Source organism: Eucalyptus grandis, chromosome 11 (genome assembly GCF_016545825.1).
Source record: "Eucalyptus grandis isolate ANBG69807.140 chromosome 11, ASM1654582v1, whole genome shotgun sequence".
Lineage (NCBI taxonomy): Eukaryota > Viridiplantae > Streptophyta > Magnoliopsida > Myrtales > Myrtaceae > Eucalyptus > Eucalyptus grandis.
Genome location: NC_052622.1, coordinates 46,171,776 through 46,191,739, shown reverse-complemented (window position 1 = coordinate 46,191,739; position 19,964 = coordinate 46,171,776). Strand labels below are relative to the sequence as shown.

Genomic DNA, 19,964 nt, shown 5'->3' with positions numbered 1-19,964 from the left:
AACAAATATATATTAAATAATCCTACCTCTTTAAAAAGAATGAATAGATAATCTAAATGTATCCACACTTAAAAAAGCAAAGTATGAATCACTCAAATTTTTCTTAAGGAAAAAGGAGCATCGAAAGTGAGAAAATATTCGGTGGTTTGTCATGTCAACACCTTACGTGCCCGTATATATTTTTTTCACTCAATGATCTCTTGACACGTGTAAGTGAAAAATCTTCTCTCTCCTTCGCTTCTGCTCTCTTCCTCCTCCATCCATGGCCGCCGACCTCCGGTCCTCCTCGGCCGTCGCCACCAGCGGAGTCACCGGCGCCGTGAACAGGCCGACCGCCACCGCGTTCAAGCCGAGCCTGTTTTCTCCGTCTCGTCGTTCTCCAGATTTCGAATCTGGCCCGTCCATGGCTGGAATCGTCGGCGCTGGTTCATCCATGGTCGAACGCGTTCAGGCGTCGATGGCCGTCGGGATGTGTGAGCTCCGTCCATGGCCCGACGGCCATCGACGCCTACTTCCTCTGCTTTTCTTCTTGATATGTGAGCTCCGTCCATGGCCGTTGGGATCTCGACCTTGCCCATCACGGCCATGGACGAGCAGTCATGGCCAAATCTGAAGGCGGCTTCAGATCTGGGAGCCATGCCGTCAGTGCCACATCCACTGTTGAAGAAAGCACGACTTCAGTTCAAATCTGAAGCAGAGGGAGCGGAAGCCATGCTTTCTTCTCAAGCATCCCGCTGACGACCGAGCGCAGTTCATGGCTGTCTGGACCTCGAGCTCGCTGTCAAGCTCACGGCCATGGACAAAGCCTCGTGAGCCATGGACGAGCTAGGCTTGCAGATCTGGAGGCACGACTCCAGTTCAGATCTGAACAGGCCAGGACTGAGCCGATCGCGAGCATGACGAAGGGGTAGTTTGGGTCAATTGCACGTGACGCCGGAAGCGGTGGGGACGCTGGCCGAACGGGGCGGTGCTCTGTGACGGAGGAGGAAGCGCCGGCGGCCATGGAGGATGACCAGATCGGCAGAGAAAGGAGGAAGAAGAGAAAAATCAATTTTTATATTTTTATTCCACCTCAGCTGACACTTTTCGATTTATTAGTGGGCTATTGGGCATAAGGTAAAAACGCACGCCACATCAGCAATTGACGTGGCGGTTGGCAACCCTGAATAGTTTCTCATCGAAGGCGAACTGGCAGAACCGAACCCTTCACCCGCCACTCTCTAAACAGAAGCAGAGCGGCGGAACTGCGAAGACGGCGCAGCAGCTCGCGGTGTCCAACCCTAAACTCTCGCCGCCGCCGCCGTCGCCCTCTTCCGGTCAAAACCGTAGCTTGAAAATACATCGCTCCGACGGCCATGGCGGGGGGCAAGCTGAGGAAGGACAAGCCCAGGGCCAGCGCCAAGGCGGCCTCGGCGGCGCCGTACCAGGGGGGCATCTCCTTCCACAAGTCGAAGGGCCAGCATATCCTGAAGAACCCGCTCCTGGTCGACTCCATCGTCCAGAAGTCCGGCATCAAGACCACCGACGTCGTCCTCGAGATCGGCCCCGGTACCGGTAACCTCACCAAGAAGCTCCTCGACGCCGGCAAGTCCGTCGTCGCCGTCGAGCTCGACCCCCGCATGGTCCTCGAGCTCCAGCGCCGGTTCCAGGGCACGCCGTACTCGCACCGCTTGAAGGTAAATTGAATTGGAATCGGAATCTGTCTTCTCTCTTTTGATTTCCCTCGGGAAGGGTTTTGGGTTTCGTCGGTGAAAGGAAGGGCCTTTGTGCGTGAATTTGCAATTTTGAGGGAGACTTTGAGGAGTTTGAAACCTTCATATCGTATGCCTTTCCTTTTCCTTAACATAAGCAAAACGGTACTCCATAGCTTAGAAATAGAAGGGTACATATCTTGTAGGCTTCTGAGTGTTTTCCTATGGCTATCAGTTCGTGAAAGAAAAGGTTATGTGGAAAACAGAAGACCCTTTCAGAAAAGAATAAAGAAGAGTACCATTTACATCCTACGGAGGCATGAGCAGCACCTCGCAGATGCGCCTCACCGCCATTGCCCGTTGCTTATGCACCATCATAATTCTACGTTGCGAGCTCTTTACTCCCAAACTTTCTACCGAGTCAAAAACGCCATCTTTTACTCTGGGGCAAAAATACCCATCTTGGGCGAGCCATTCGTTAACTTTTCCATCTATGGTAACTAATAAGGATTTTGATGGCTCGTGAATTGAGTTGCGGAAGTTTGTGTACATAGCATCAACAAACAACGTTGTTTGGTTAGAAAAAGTTTAGATTTTGTAGCTTCAATCTATATCTTGATTTGTGGAGAAGTCATGAGTTTCACTCTGTTGCGTTGCATCTTGACAAGATGGTAGAGCTTTATACAACCGATTGTCCAAGCTTTACCAGTATGACTAGTTTTTAGTGTTTTGCAAAAGGGTCTAAATGAATGTTTTTGCGCACCTAGCGCGGACGATGAATTAGTGTTCTTCGCCTGAAATTTGTGCAACTTGGGTACTAATTGAATCACTCGAGTCACGAAGATTATATGGCTGTCCTGCTTTTATCAGTTTCGAGAATGTATATCACCGCTCTTGATTGCATGCTTGTTCTGCTTCATTGGGAGGTGGAAATCAAGAGGCTTCTCTTTGATTGCTTTGTGTTCCTTTAAAGATCATTGTAATTTTTTCTTTGAAAAGGCTGTTGGGGATGATCGAAGTTTCTCTCTTGAAATTTCCATATACACAGGTTATCCAGGGCGATGTGTTGAAGACCGAGCTACCCTACTTTGACATATGCGTGGCCAACATTCCTTACCAGATCTCCTCTCCCCTCACGTTTAAGTTATTGAACCACCAACCGCCCTTCAGGTGTGCGGTGATAATGTTTCAGAGGGAATTTGCAATGAGACTGGTGGCTCAACCTGGTGATAATCTCTATTGTCGTCTCTCTACAAACACCCAACTGCGTGCTCGAGTCTCTCATCTCCTAAAAGTCGGAAAGAATAACTTCCGACCACCCCCAAAGGTGGACTCGTCTGTCGTTAGGATTGAGCCACGGAAACCAGCTCCCGACGCAAATCTTGTTAGAGAGTTTGATGGGTTGATGCGTATATGTTTCAATCGGAAGAACAAAACACTTGGTTCCATTTTCCGGCAGAAAACAATCCTTTCTGTGATGGAGAAGAATTATAAGACTCTCCAGGCATTACATCAATCACAGATTAATTTATCAGGGGATTCAAACGTTGGAACGGACAGTTTGGATTTTGGAGATAATGGGGATGACTTGGGGATGGAGATCGATGACGGTGGAGACGAAATGGAGTTGGAGGATGGCGACGCAGGGGAAGTTTCGGAATTTAAGGAGAAAGTTTTGAATGTGTTGAAGGAGGGTGATTTTGAAGAGAAGAGATCATCCAAGCTTACGCAGCAGGAATTCTTGTACCTGCTCTCCTTGTTTAACAAGGCTGGTATACATTTCTCTTGATGAGAGTAGCAATTTTGAGGTGTGCAGTTTTGGTGATGGTGAGTTTCATAGCTTTAATATGTAAGAGTGAGGAAGAAGTCCATGTTGACTCATTTAATCAGTTAATTTTCTACATGATGCAATTTTACTGTACGAATCTTAACTCAGCAGCTCCTGCTAATACTTATCACACCAGCTGTGATTACACTACCTATCTCTCTACCTCTTTCCTACCCGTGCCTTTTTATCAGATAAACTGCACTTATTATGTTTTTTCTCCGTTCTTTTTTTCCCTTCTTTTTGGCACTGCTGCTGATGTCAGGTGTTGATGGTAAAAAAAAAAAAAAAAAAAAAGAAGCAAGATTCTGTCTGGGGATTTAACATTTACTCTCTCTGAATCCTTAATACTGTTCTTATTATCAACTTTAGAGTTAAGTGAGGTGGGATATTATTGAAGGGGCACTGATGTGGCTGAAACTTTATTTCAGTTGAGTCTTTCACAGTAACTGCCTAGAGGCTGGTTAGGAAGTGTGTTAGTCTCCAATTGCACACATGTTACTGCAGAAAACTAACACGACACGGTTCATGGGACACGGTTCATGGGTTCCTTGCATCTTCAACTGTCATGGGACACGGTTCATGGGTTCCTTGCATCTTCAACTGTCGTACGACGCATCCAATTTGGATCTGGCCCTGCAATATAGGTTAATTTAGATCCCCCGGCTTGCAACATTTTCTATATTTTCAGCTTGATCAGTGGTTCTATGGCTCGTCTAGTTGCTGGTGGCTATTGCTGAGAGCACATCCAAACTGGCTTGAGGCTGACCAACTTTTCGGTTATTTGTTCATCACATTCCTGGATACCATTTCAATTACTGCCTTAGTTCCTAGCAATGCAGCACCGGGACTTGGCTCACCATAATTTTGTGCTCGAGGTCGCCCTTCCTTCTCTCTTGTTCCCTGCGCTTGGTTTCCATCACCTGCTCATGCCGATGCTCCACCAAAGGTCTTTCTTTTGGTTCTCCCTAATTGGCTTTCTTCTCGAACCAGCGCTGACACTCTGATAGGTTTGTATTGCGGCCCCCATGGAGACATTTTGCGGTTTGTTGTGTGACAAAATCTCAAGACACTTCGAATCTGAGAACTGTAAATGCAAACAAAATTTCTTCTCTCTTCTCCTAGTTAGAGTTTCTTTAGATTTGCCTAAAGATGAAAGGACAACATGATCGCTCTCTAAACGGCTTTCTGTGGCTTGAGCCATGATTTGGACCGGAAAAAGATGAAAATAGCAAGTGGGGATGCGAGAACAATTGAACAGTGCATACTCTCAGCTGTCCAACCTTCATCTTCTTCAAGAACCTCTAAAGACACCGCGCCTTCAAGTCCCACTAGAAGAACACTTTCTCACCGTGCTTGGCTGATTGATGATTTGATACAAGTCAGTCACGCGCTAATGCAGCCACTTCGCAAGCGGTTGCCTTGCTAGATTTTTATCTAAAATTAGCTTTTAGATGACGTCTTGACCCCGAATTACTGATTTCTCTTGTGTTTTCCAAGGGTTTTCACCCGTTTATTCTCAATTTACCCTTCTAAATAGCACTTTGGAAAGTCTACAAGTGGGAAAATGAGTTTAAACTATGTGCACTTACATTTGAGGTCCCGGTACATGACTCCGTTCTTGAATTATATAGGTATCAGTTTTTAACAGTAATATGAAAAAAAAAAAAAAAAAAAAAACAGAGACTAAAGCCAAGATTGAATTTCATAGCGTGATATAAACCTCATTCTGTTAATAATTACAATAAAAAATAATTAGATTTGCATGCTAAAATCATGCGATTTGCGTGTTCACGCTGATGTCGACTTAAATTATAATGAAAGCTCTATCTATCTCTCTAATAAATGATTGTCGACATTACTAGTATCTTCCATAATCTTTTCCTTTAGTGTACTTAGAGAAAAATATTTTTGAATTTTATACATTCATCCCCATGACATATATATTAGTAAAACACTTACTATTGTTCGGTCGTATTTTATGAGAAACAAGTAAAAGAAAATCAAGAACATTAACCAGGCATACAACCATCCTTATTTCTATTTAATTACATTTGTGATCCCTTATTGGCTGGTCGCACAACGTGTTCAACAAATTCAAGGACAGTGAATGAAACTTCAGTGCATTGGCAAATCATTAGTGCACGCGGACTACTGAGCCTATATAATGCTTGCGACTGCCATGGCGATGCTATTCGGAAGAAGCACTTCCTTTTGCTAGGACTTATCTTGAATTGATTGATAAAAGCAAAGCAAGCACTGCTCTTGCGAATTTATTTACCAACACATTATCTAAATGAGAAAAATAAGTGTCTTTATATCAACCATGACGGATAAAGCAACAATTACCTTTCTAATTGTAATTGTTCTTTTAACAAGAAGAATGCACATTCAACATGAAAAAGACAAAAAATGGTGACACTTGCGAATTTATTTACCAACATATTAATTTAAATGAGAAAAATAAGTTTCTCTATATCTACCATGATGGATAAGGCAACAATTACTTTTCTAATCGTAATTTTTCTTGTAACAAGAGGAATGCATGTTCAACATGAAAAAGACAAAAAATGATGACAAATAAGAAATGGAAAAGATGCTACAAAATTAGGGGCAAAAAAAATAAGATAATGAGTGAGTACGTCGAGGAAGGAGGTGAGGAAGCTGTAGAGGAGGCGGAGGAGACCTCAACGGTGTAAACGGGGGCAATCATGAGGGTGTAGTAAAAGCGGCCAAACATGAGGAAAGTTGCAATGGTAGTCAGATCCAGTCAAAGGTCCACCTCGCCATCCCTAATCCGAGGAGCAAGAACAGGCTGAGAATCCTTGTCATGTTCTCCACCTGCACCTTGGTTATTTTCAGTCCTCCTTTATATTGGGTGCGTTTGGGAGTGACATTTAGAAGCCACTTTGAACACCCAAAGCTCCTTGGGCCAATTTACAGATGTTCGGTAAAAAAATTTCAAACCTCATTTGGGAAATGCCAACTTTCAGAAGGCTGAAAACTCAAGACAGGTGAGGGGCTGCACCGCTCATCACTTCTCTTACATCTGCCAAACATCAAGAAAAAAAGTTATTGACATTGAAAAAAAAAATCTAGTGCACTTTTTTCTCCCATCATCTTCTGCGAATAGACTTTCTATATATTATTAATAAGACAAGAATAATGAGAAATAATATGTGGGGTGGGCTTTATTCAAAATTTACTTGCTTGTCTAAAAAAAAAAAACGGATCATGTCATTCGAAATTAAATAATTATTTTTTTTGGTTTTTTTTTCATTTCCCTATCCATTAAAAAATATAAAAATAACTATAGATCTATATTTTTTATCGGTATGGAAAATTGATTTGCAAAGGTATATGTGCTTTAGTGGTTTGCAAATTTCATGCATGACCACCGTAGTGAGTCTTCCCATGCTTCACAACATCATACGCATCAAGATACAGAGGAACGACCATAACCTAGCAAAACGGAGGTCATTGTGGCCAAGATGTCGCAGGCGTACTTGTTCCAACGTGACTTCATTGATGGCATACCGATCCATCTAAGATGGACTGATATTGTACGTTCATGTTACATATTCAAATTTGAACCAACTAGGCAAGTCACGTTGATCGAGTGGATGAGGCGTTGCAGGATGTCGAGTATCACATGTTGGGGAAGATACTCCGTCACATTAGAGAACTATTTTGTAGTAGTAATCTCTACAAAAATACATATTTTTTTTAATTACACTATAAATAAAAGCTGATGGAAGATAGTGATAACATTGGTAATCATTTATTATAAAAATAGATGGAGCTTTCGTTATAATTAAAAGCCGACATCAGCATGAACACAGAAATTGCACGATTTTAGCATGTTAATCTTTTTTTTTTTTTCTATTTTAAGTATTAACGAATTGAGATTTATCACATTATGAAATAATAGTGGGATGGGTTTTATCCAAAATTAATTTGCATGTCTACAAAATAAAAGTGGATCGCATTATCCAAAATTAATTTTTTTCATTTCCTCTCCATTAAAAAATGACTATAGATCTATCATTTTTATCGATATGGAGAATTGATTTGCAAAGATATATATTTTGCTTTAGTGGGTTCCAAACTTTATGGACGAGCACCAGGTGAGTCTTTCTATACTTCACAATAAGATATCATGTGAAGATGGATAAGTATCAGGTCTTGAGGGAGATCCTCTATTACATTACAGAACTATTTTGTAATAGTAATTACCACAAAAATTCATATTTTTTTGAAGTACACTATAGATAAATATTTAATTAATTTTGTTCCATAACTGCCGCTTAACTTCATTACTTTTTTTTTCTCTTAAATATTTTATTGAAGCTCTTGATTAATTTTCATAATGTGATATAAATCTCATTTTGTTAATGAGTAAAAGATAATTAGATTTACATGATAAAATCATGCAATTTACGTGTTCACAACAATGGTGGCTTTTAATTATAACCAAAACTCTATCTATATTTCTAATAAATAATGTTGGTGTTAACACCATCTTGCATCATCTTGTATCTATAGTGTACTTCAAAAAAATATGTATTTTTGTATTTTATACAAGCATCACTCATGCGTGTGTGCTAGTATAGAGATACGTGAATTAAAAATGATCATGAAGGAGGTGTAGCTTGAGAGCATGACATATAGTTTAGTTTATAGTTGTACAAAACATAAGATTAAATCATATGAAAATCAAAGTACATGATAAAGAGGTTAAAATGCGCAAGTGAAAATAAAAACGTCTAAGATATTCTCGGAACATATCACAACATCTGATTACTTTTTGAGGGCAATTATCTTGAACTAACTAAAATTTTCTTTATATGGAATTAAGTGTTTCACAATATATGAATATTCAAGCCAAGCTTCTCGGGCATTGCCATTGGGGCATGAATCACAACATCCTATCCATTTTAATCTTCATTGCCTCATGTGAATCACCTACATTGCAATTTTTCCTGCTTCGACCAGTCCTTATGTATCGACCCTTCCCTCTTCTATAGCTTCTCAATGGGTGATGAACAAAAGGCGGTGTCCGAAGGTGTGCAATACGAGATCGCCTCAGCCTGGAATCGCCATGGTGCAAAGCTCATGCACATTCGACATAGAATATTTTGAACTAATGTGCGCACATCTTTATAAGGGATAGACAGACATAGCGATGGCAAACGGATTGTGCCGATGTATTGAGCCAGAATTGGTACCAAATGCAGACACCATCACATAAAGACAGTCCCAAAGATCCAAAAGAAAACATCTCCCGTGCCCCCAATTTATTGCAGGCCTGCCTCACTGCATGACCGATGAATGCGAAAGAAACTACACATTTTGAGGCTCTCTTTCGTCCTTGTCCCACGAATATGAAAATGAAAATGAACATACGGTCGCAATCGCACAAGAATTCCGACTAATGTAAATTGGACAACAGAAAAAACTTCACTAGGAAAGGCACAATCAGTGGGTAATCCACCGAAGGATCACCAATTCTCCTCCTACATCAATTTCACGTACAGATTGAATCGGGCGAGATTTCCATCACAAGGTTGAGGATCCTTGGTTAAGAAAACTACGAAACAAGCATGAACTTTCAGCAGCTCAGCCCTGAGCTGAACCCCGATCCTAAAAATCCACCCTAGCAAAAAAGCACTCCCAATCACTGTTCGAAGTCAACACACCCAGAAGTATAATGTACATAAGATTAAGAAGTCATGACTCTAAGACAGCACATGAAATCTGCAGACTATGATCCCGAAGAATGGGAAGTAAGAGTTCGGTCAGACAACCGAGGGCATACGAGAAAACAAATCTACCATCTCCATGTCGTTTGTCCTTTCGCATTCTTTCTGTGGACTCTTTATGTCAATGACTTGTGCTTCTCCCATCCTCCAACTTGTCCCAGAATCTTCTCCATCGCTAGTCGTCAAAGTGGAAGTCCTGTTTTTGCTATCAGTGAACGAAATACCCGACTCATCATTGACATGCAAGCAATTTGTAGGACTTCCGTCGTTTTGTTCCACTTCGCTCGATGGCCTTTCAGACGAAACATTTGCATTTTCCGCATGATTGCATTCTTCCAATTGCCTCAAGAAGCAATCCTCTATTTCACTCAGTGATCTGCCTTCGTCTTCTTCCACGCAGCTGTGGCCGTCATTTGCATCATCGTTGTCATCAAGGTCTGACGTTGGCCCTCTTAATTCACAGCTGGTATCCATCTCGTGCTGACTATCATAGTCATAATCGGACTGTTGCCCGGATGAATGAGATGACATGGGTGAGTATCCTCCAGCAGCAGCCTCTTCACGTTCTCTGAGAGTCTTCATGATCAGAGTCTTGAGCAAGTTCATTACTTGCACAGCGTGCATCAGAGCTGTCAATGGATCGGACATCTACAGAGAAAAGAAGGATGCATTGCTCAAGTTCTTGCTCTTTGGAAGTTGGACTTCCTTTCAGTAATTCAACTTAATGATATCATTTTCATATTCGATTGTTAGAAGAATTACAGAAATCCTACAAATTTGAGCTAGGCTTTTAGTATCATAACGACGAAAGGTAATAGTTTTTGTGAACTTATGCAGTTGCGGCTGGAGTTATCTCTTCTAACCACTTTTCTCTTTCGTCATCCAAGTAACCTATCTCATCCTCCCCTCACCTTGCAGTCCAAAATCAACATAGCCAACATGTTGAATTTCACAGAAGGATAAGGATGGTACTTGTCAAACCAGACCAATATCAAAACTTCTGAGAGATCTGATTAAGTACCTGAGTCATGTTTGGCGCAAAAACCATCGCGATGTTTCGTGCATTCATTTTGTTGAATTCCTCTTCCTCGACCACATCAGCCATAAGACCGACAGCCCAATTGAGCAATGCCGACTCGGTTGGCTTTAGCTGCTTCACTAGCTCGAAAGATGCTTCTTCAGTGTTGCATTGGAGAACTTGTTCCGGGGAAAGCCCATCGAGCACGCCAGAGGGGAGCTCTCGGAACCAGGCTTTGATTAGACCTGCCAAACAATGAACATCGATATCATCGGGCACAATGCCCCTGTTCAACTGGTCCCTCACATGCTCCTCTTTGCTGTTCTCCGGGTTTATGCGGAAAATTCCTTCGGCCTGCAGAACCAGATAGATTTAGGGTAAAAACCAAGGGCTTTAGATAATATCAGTGGAGAGTGATTCTACCTTCAAACCGCCTTGCGAGTAAAGCCGCTCCTGCATGAGCAAAAGAATGGAAGGGACGCTATTTCCCCGTGAATCATACGAGCACTGCATCGACTCAGCCGAGACTCCAAACACACTGACACTGCAAAAGAGAAGAACCAAAAATTAAGCCTTTTTTTCCTTTTTGGCCAAGACATGCGAATCAAGTTCAAACGCAAACTGCAGATTCGAGCCCGCGGGAAAAACAAATTCGTGGTAAAGTAAGAGAACATGGCCTAAAGGTTAGTACCACAAATGTCCAAATCAAAAAGACTAGCCAATAAGAAAGAACCAACCGACATAGGGCATAAAGTCCATACCTTTTCGTTTTAACCAATTTGTTGGTACTTTCTAAAGCAGAGACCTTTCAGCTAGTCAAAAAAGACTCTGGCCTTCATCGACGCACAAGCAAGCGACATAATTTAGACTCGTCCGGTACATTGGATAACCATGACTTGATCATAACTCTAGGCTTCACTTTCCCAACCCAAGCAAAAAAACTTTAACTTGCCAAATCGAAGTGAAAATCATGAATTGAAGCTAAGTTTAGTATGTCGAATCAAATTAGTGCAATTTTTCAGCTCTAGCCCAGAAATCTGCTCCAACAAGAAAAGAAATCAAACCAGAAACGCAAAAGGAATTGACCAAACAACCTGACGTCTCTCAGATCTGAACTCCACACCATTGGAGCACCTGAGGTAAAACCCACTTCATTTTGTCCAAAATTCCACACTGATCAACACTCCAAAAACCCAAAAACAGGGAAGGAAAAAAAAAAGGGGCCAAAAGAACCAATCTTTTCGAAGCTCAATAGATAGAAGAATTTCAAATTTCGGGTTACCTCGCGCTGGGGACCCGGCAAGGGATCTCGACCTCGAACTCCACGGGGAGGCCCAGGAACCCGTGGAACCGGTCGAAGGTGACGTGGGTGACGTGGCGAACGTTCGTCGGCCACCCGATCTCCATGTGGTGGGTCACGACCGTGGCCGTCGCCGCCGCCATCATCTCCTCGCCCCGTTCGACTCTGCAGGAGGCCATCGACTTCCTCAGCGCCGTCGCCAGGAGGGCCAGCACCGAGAGCTGGTTCTGCTCCTCCTCCGCCGCTGCGGCCGCCGCGGCGGCCGTCTTCGCCTTCTTGGCGCTCCCCGCCGCCTCCGCCGCTGCCGCAACCGCCGCTCTTCGTCACCATCACTGGCCCCGTCATCTCCCTCTGTAAAATGGCTGGTCCTCGTTCCTGTTCCTGTCCTCTTATCTTGCTCTCCCGACCAACTTCTTCTTCTTCTTGCTTCTGTTGTCTCGGTTTAGAGAGAGAGTAGAGAGAGAGAGAGAGAGTTAAGGAGGGTGAGGCTGCATTGAAGTCGGGACTTTTGAAGCTGCTCTGCTCTGGTGCGTTGCGGAAGAAGGTTTTTTTGAGCTCGCTTTTGGGGAGGTTTCCAAACGGCCACTTCGGGGGGTTTTTCAAATTTCTCCCCTCGGGAGGCTTGCTTTATCCGCGATGTCGGGACTTTTGACCTCGCTCGTCGGCTCTATTTACGAGGCCGTGCCACTCCCGGTCCAACTCCACGGTCCACCCCACCCGCCGGTCCGTCACGTCTTCTTCTTTTCCCCACTAGATTCGTCAGGCCCTAGGAATCAGGAGACAACCCCGCTGAGAAAATGAATTTTGCTTTCGACTTGACCGTCCCCCGAGACACGCACGTTTGACCACCTGGGCACTGTTCGGTAACTGTCGATTCCGTATACGTTGTTGGAATTGGACCATCGAATCGTGCGAGTAATGTAATTAATTGGGCCGAGAAGGGAAAGGAATTAAGTAACGCCATTAGAGCACCCAATTTAGGTGGAAAGATCCGCAATTAGGGTCGATCCAGGGAAAGGAAGAGGTGAGTTTTGTTGGGGGGTTGAGTTGGCCAACTGCATCATAACGGGGGAGGTGGCGGGTCAATGATGATATTATGAGCAGGATCTAATGATCTCATTCGCTTTTCATTTTTCCACAGAGAAAAGAAATGAAAAATTTTGCTAAGTCCTCATGGACATGAGTGCTTGATATTTGCATATCGCGGTAGATGTGAATGGAAACCGTCATTTTTATATTTTTATTTTTGATCGAAAAATGGAAATCATCCTTGATTCGAGGAAAAGTTTGACGTTCCCGACGAAGGGGAGTCCCCTTTTCATGCGATATCGGCGTGATTTATGGGCCGGGGGAGGAGGGGTTTTTGTGTAACTCTCAGGAGTTTCCGCTTTCTGCGAAGAAATGTGTGAAGGTTTTGATTGATGGTTATGGAAGTACGGGTCCTCGACGCCATGTCATGATCACAGCGTAGGGAGTTGCATCGCTTGGCTCGGTCGGCGTTCGGGATACCAAAAATTTGGCTTGGATCGTAATGGAAGTTTCGAGTTTGATAAGGGTACTCGACAAATATATAGAAGACGGAACTTTCCAAGATCATGAGACCTTATAGCTGCTTTCCGGAGAAACATCTTGACCAATAGAACTGATCATAGATTTAGTAGGTTACAAGCGTATCCAATGGAAGATTATTTTTATCTTTTTTGTCCGTGGGTGCACGTGGGAAATAATATTATGGCCCAACCTTGACTTGCCTCCATTGATCACCTCTATGGTTGAACCTATTGACTTACTTTGACAAGCTGTAATTTTAGGTTTTGTGTTTTGCATAAAAGGAATTGAATGGGTGGGTGAACCTAAAGGGTTTCAACATTCTAGTAGCAGGCTAACTTTTACTCGATTTTTCAATATGGAATATCTTTCAATCTCTTGATCATGCCAAGAAGTCGTATGTATTACATGGCCAAAAATAGAGAATTTTTATAGCACAACATGGCAACATCTATACCGAACAATCCCTCGAAAACATCAAGAAGTCGACGGTGATGGCAGTGGTGGATATAGAGTTTTAACTCAAAGACGGTGAGATGAGGAGCTTTGACAAAATATATGCTTAGTAAAGAAATCCACAAGTCTTCCATGAAAAATTGGAAAATTTTAGCCAGTATTCATTGAAGAATCCAAACATCTGGCTGCCAAGGGGGCAACATCGATGACCTTCCTATGATCCGTCCTTGCACGTTGGATCTCGAGAAGTGAAAAGGGAAATTCCCATGTAATTTCCACGTTATAGTGGACTTTAAAAGTCTATCACTATTGTAGGACAATCATATAAAAAAAAATTGCTTGGCGTTGCACATATAACACAGAGTAAATAACACGACTTTTATATCTCTATAAAAAAAAAAAATGTTGAATGAGCAAACTTGTCAAGAGAGACTACGTGTTCATATAGATTACAAAATAAGAAATTTTGTAAAGACTCTTAGTCCTTGAAATAGTGTGATTGATATGTGTTTTTTTCTCCATCTTAAAGATTGAGCTCTTAGGAGCGGAAGAAACCCTTTTGTCTCGTGAAAATCAAAATGTCAAAAAAACTCCACTTATTCCATAATTAATTATATTCGATCATTCTTTTTATATATGCCAAATCTGTACCCCCATATAAAAACACGAACTTCTCCCTTCTCTCTCTCAAAATGACATGAAATCAAAAATCAAACACAAAAGCATCCGAGGCAAAATCGATTTGGTTGTTTGGTTGGGGTAGCAGTGAGACAAGCATCCAATGCGAAATGCAACACCCGACATCGCCATCCAATTTATTTCTTCAATTTGTCGTTTCGTGTCGTCATTAATCATTTCTGTCCTTTTTCTTTTAAAGCAAAACAAAATTCAACGACGCACCTCGGAAGACAGCAACGAAGAAGGTCGCTCCAAAAACGTGAGATCTGCCTCCGCCGCGATCGCACGGCCAGGCGGCCGAGAGCAGGGGAGAGGAGCGGCCCGGATTCGATCCGGGGAGGGGCCCGGAAAGCGAGGCGGGAACGGTGGGACCCGCGGGGACAGCGCGACATCACCGGATCCTCTCTCTCTCCACTTTGCACTATTTGAATTTCAAAAAGGGAGAAGGCATCGAGCGAATTCGATCGTTGCGTCTTCTCAGCTTTATTTATTTATTTAATTATTTATATTTTGGGGGGCTCCTATGTATACTTTCGTTTGTACCTTTTCACTGATGAATCGGACCGCCTTTTGGGTTCCGCTTTCGTTTGTTGGATGGATGATACACGTTTTGATACCTCCCCCTCCCCCGCGGTATCATTCAACGTTCCATTTTGCATCGTCTTTCGAGCTTTCCAACCCTTTATTTTCTCTCTCTCTCTCTCGAGGTGTTCGGATCACCATAATGAAGAAGCTGCTCTAAGGTTGATTGAAAAAGTCTTGCCCGACTTTCGAAATTTTGGATTTTTCCTCCTTTGCCGATTTCAAATGTTGGCTCCTGAAATAAATATTTATGGATTGACTAGCGAGACTTGACAAAGATTTTGTATTGAATTGTAATCCGGAAGACTTTGCTTCTTGATAAGCCACCAAACTTAGGTTTAGTCCAAATGAGCCATTGAATGTCAAAAGAGTCATTAGTAGCATCCTTTCACTAAGAAAAATCAAGCATTACATAGGTTTTCATTGCTATTAGCCAACTCTCCTTTTTGTAGCCGCTAAAAGATTCAAGACACGCATTCTTGATTGCATTTTTCACACGGACCCAAAAATGAAGTTTTTGACGATTTACATGCTTAATCAAAACCAAGTTAGTAAAACTTAAGGATATCAAGGAGTATTTTACAAATTTTCATAGGCTATTGGTATCGTTACCCTCTCATTGTATTTGAAGAGCATATTCGCAATTAAATTAAGTATTTTGGGTAATTGCCCAAGTGACTTATGATCTTAGGACGATTTGCAAATCTTCTTTAGAAATATTTGACCACCTTACGTGTGATTGACATATCAATGCTAGATTTTTCTTTAAGCATTACAAATCATCGACTTCATGATCTCGAAACTTAATTATATGGATTTACTAGTTAGCTTGCTCAAATAGGCAGGTCGAATTTGATCAAACTGAGTTTGTAATTAGTCCTAATTTTGAAATCAAGATTAGACTAAAATGACCTATATACTCAATTTTCAAGTTAGGCCTAGCTTGACTCAGCCAAATTGAATTAGGAACGAGATTGTTTTTGAAGTCGGCCTATTTAACCCCCACGCTTAGACGGACCGAGTGGCAGTGATCCCAAGATCAAAAGTGCTTGACTTTAGAGACGACGCAAGGCCTCGAGTTCAATTCCTATCTTTGGATATCCATATTATTTGTTTTGGCAAAACAAAATCTCGAAGTAAACCTGAAAAAACAAAAGGGGCTCTTCATAAACTTTGCTTCAGTGGATTTAAAATGAACGAATGATGTGATCACGTGCCCTTCTCTTATTCACGCGAATCCACTTATCTTTTTCCACCGTACGAATGAGATAGAATATCCACAACATTTTAATCAGTGCAGCCCCTAACACCCTCATCATTGCCTAATGGCCCATCTTGCGAACGTTGCATGTGGCAAGTACAACGAAATTTCGTGGGGTGTTTCATTCAATCCTTCTCTAGATCTGATTTAACAAATCAAGACAAAGCAAATCGGAATTTGTTCGTTGAAAGTACACATACAACAGCTAACGATTCATCTTGAATTATGTAGCCTTAAAAGTAGGTTTGCACACTTTCAGATGGTCTCGAAGTCATAACTCAAATATGGTATTGATGTATAGATCTAGAAAGTTGCGATTTAACTTTAAACAAGTGACTCGAGGAAAAAAAAAACGATAACTAAATTTACAATTAGTATCCTAAAAAACCTCAAATTAATATATGTGTGACAAATTTATCTAAAAACTAATTTTTTGACCATGAAAAATCTTAAATTGGTATATTTGTGATAAATTTATTTTGACTAACCATAAAAAACTCTAAACTAGTATACGCGGAACAAATTTACCCAAAATTAATTTATTCAACTGCTAAAAACCCTAAATTAGTACATTTATAACAAATATATCATCCGTTAAATTGGATATAATTGTGATAAATTGAGAGTAAAATTGCAAATTGGTATACTAATCAACTGTTACGTGTCATCTAATTTAGTAATTTATAGTAAAATTTAACGAAAATTAACATAAGGTAAATTCATTACAAATATACCGGTTTTGAGTAAATTTGTCAAAGATATACTGATTTTGGGTTTTTAGTGATCAAAAAATAAGTTTAGGATAAATTTGTTATAAATGTACCAATTTGGTTTTTCAAGGTATTAACCATTAAATTTAGTATTAAAAAGACAATGAACATATAAACCTAATTGGTCTTTTTCCACTTTGTTTTTCTTTGCACTTTATTTGGTGTCGCCCATTATCCATAAAAACCATCGAGTTCGCACTTGTCCGACTTTCATTATTTTACTACTTACAATTTGATAAGGAATATAAGACATATATCAAACCGTTTTCTAACTGTTTAAGCTCTTGAAGTGACTGATTTTGCTTGAAGAGCAATAAAAAAAGAAAATAAAAAGAAAAACAGAGAGAGGAATTTTTGCATCTCCGTATTTCATAATGTAACTTCGTACAAAGTCGCTGTAAAATTTGGTTTGAGTAATGCACCACGTATATTTTTAAAAACCATGTCTGGAAGCGGAATGATTTATCTTGAGTACAACTTGTGTACATTACATGTATCTGAGACAATCTATATAAATCAAACTACATACACATGTATTCTACGAAGATATAAACATTTCTTAATCTAACAAGAGATGCAGTATGCTAAGTAATTTATTATAGATTGAGAGAGAATGAAATACGTATAATAAATTAATGCTCAGAAATCAGATTCTGCAGTGGCAGTCAGTCCCCTACTAAAGAACTAACTAACCGTATCTCCCGTTCGATTAACTGCGCATTCCAAGCATCCAAACGACTCTCTGGCATCAAAATTCGATCCCCATAAAGGTCATCTCCCTTTGAAAATGAAGATCGTCACCAGTTTGAGCTCGGTGAGCTTCTTAGTGTGTACCAGGATTCCATTCGCGGGTTTGTCGTGGAGGTCTTGAGGAAAAAACTTCTACAAGACGACGCTTGTCCCGAGCCCGATACTACGGTCCAGAACATCACGAGGATGCGGATCTCTGTCAATCCCGACTTGCCAGCGAAGCTCCTTAGGCTGCAATTCCACAATCGCTCCGTCAGGCTGAGTACATGCGAAATGCGAACAAGATTTCATGTCAACAACGTCTCGAGGGACTGTCGCTCGAAGGACAGGTAGTCATTCAATCGCGAAAGGTCAAGATACCATGCGAAAAGCGTGCAAAATGAAGGAGTTGTTTCTTGTTGTCGGGCAAAGAGCGGTGAGAACCGGTCATTTCAGTGGAAGTGCGGCCTATACAGGCTTAAGGACTCAAGGCACTATCGACAGTTTATTTAGGGCTTCTATATGGGCCTTGTCACGGGCTATGTCATTTCAAGTAGCTAGAGCAAGGACGGCAGCAAGATGGGTTTGGGACGGCCTATCTTGTCTGGAGCCCGTTGTTTTATAATATATTCGAAACTCGTTCCTAGGTTTGTAAAAGAAATCCCATACCTGTCCCGCTCAAGTTAAGACTATGAGGTTCCTCTCCAAGTCACTATGATTATTAGTTTCTTCCATATAATTTCCTTTATTAAAAAATTCCTATTGATCTAATTATGCTATGTATATATATATATATCTCGCTATTATTCACATTTTGTCGGAGGCACAAATTTGCACACTAGTACAATTTTTTTTGGGTCGGATCACACCCTAGTATACTTGAATGCAGGATTATGCAGTGTTTGCATCACAGGAGATTTCCCTTGGGCCATGACTTTCTTCCCTACGAAATTGTCGGATTGAAGCCCTAAAAAGGAATGTTCTGTTGAAAATAATAATTTAGATGTTTGTAAAAGGGTGAGCCCATGGGCCTTAGGAGGTATAGACTTTTCATTGTTGGATAGAAAGTTAAAAAATCATAGCCATCCACATTGAAATATGTCGAGCGAGTGAGATATGTTGCATTTTAATCCTATAGTAAAAGGAATGCAGTACATATCGAGATCCTAGAATTACTCGGGTTCATTTAGTGTCATTTGCAACAAAATACAAGATGATATCACGTGAATAGTTAATGTTACAATGTGATGTTACTTTTCTCAACAAGTGGAGTGATTAGTAACAAGGCAATGGCCATGTAAAGTCGGCACTCCATCTACAAATCAATATTAATTTTACTGTATCGGGTATTATCAGAATGTCATGAACAATACTATCAATAGCAATTATGTCGTTGTAACATAAACAGTGTGCTTGTAGCCATATTTAGAGTGAAAAGAGCTTCACCCTTATTTGAAAATAGTCATATTTTCTATGATTATGAAGAAGTTCGACCAAAAAAAAATGGTTATGAAGAAGGGCGGTGGCACTTTTTTCACCAATAGGCTCTACAATTTCACCGGAAAGGGCAACACCGACCCCACCCTCAACTCCACCTATGCCACCTACTTAATGGGCGAGTGCAGCACTTCCGACACGACCACCACCATGGCCGTCGACCCCGATAGCTCCCGGAGCTTCGATAAGGCACTACTGCCCCATTCTACTTAAAAGCATGGGCCTCTTCCAATTCGATGCTGCTCTTTTTGACCAACAAGCGAGCCACCACATTCGCGTCCCAGTTGCTCGGACTTCAACTAGTTCTTCACCGAATTTGCACAGTCGATGTGGAGGATGGGCGCCGTCGGAGTGCTCGGGGGCGGTGTTGGAGAACTTAGAATAGATCGTAGCAAGATCAACTAGTTCCATGGTTTATTCTGGATTAAATGTTGTCAGAGGTGTTCTATTGGACTAGAAAGGTCTTGAATTTCATTTGCATATTTCTTTGCCAGATGCGTCAAAGGAATAATCTTGGTAAGACTGCACTCTTAACTCAGTTTTGGCTGTATACTGATAATAATACTTCGTATTCTTTATTCTTGTCAATGTCTCCATAGAAGTCTTAAAACTTGTGACTATAATACATCCGAATCATAGAATTAATAAGACCTTTAGAATACATTTTGAGTGTAAATTTAAGGACTCTTCTAAGAGATGGTGTAATGACTAACAAGAGTTTAATTTTCTTAAGAGAATCTAAAGAGTATTTGTTAAATTTATTTCACCCTCTTTAGATTATTCAGACTCTTGCAAGATCAAAAAAAAGTTTTGTTATCTCACACCATACTACGACATTCCCGCCCAA

General features: G+C 41.3%; 2 protein-coding genes across 2 annotated transcripts; one reads left to right on the top strand and one right to left on the bottom strand.

Moving 5' to 3' along the window:
• Positions 1-163: 163 nt before the first annotated feature.
• On the top strand, positions 164-3,694 carry LOC104426719 (ribosomal RNA small subunit methyltransferase). The gene is made up of 2 exons (XM_010039862.3): positions 164-1,676; positions 2,740-3,694. The coding sequence occupies exons 1-2, from the start codon at positions 1,356-1,358 to the stop codon at positions 3,478-3,480; spliced, it is 1,062 nt and encodes a 353-aa protein (XP_010038164.2). The 5' UTR covers positions 164-1,355; the 3' UTR covers positions 3,481-3,694.
• A 5,239-nt stretch (positions 3,695-8,933) lies between these two features.
• Positions 8,934-12,218, bottom strand: LOC104426720 (rho GTPase-activating protein 2). The gene is given in 5 exon segments (XM_010039863.3): positions 8,934-9,926; positions 10,300-10,650; positions 10,720-10,840; positions 11,579-11,874; positions 11,876-12,218. Coding segments are annotated over 5 exon segments (1,446 nt in total). The 5' UTR covers positions 11,942-12,218; the 3' UTR covers positions 8,934-9,314.
• Between the last annotated feature and the right edge of the window lie 7,746 nt (positions 12,219-19,964).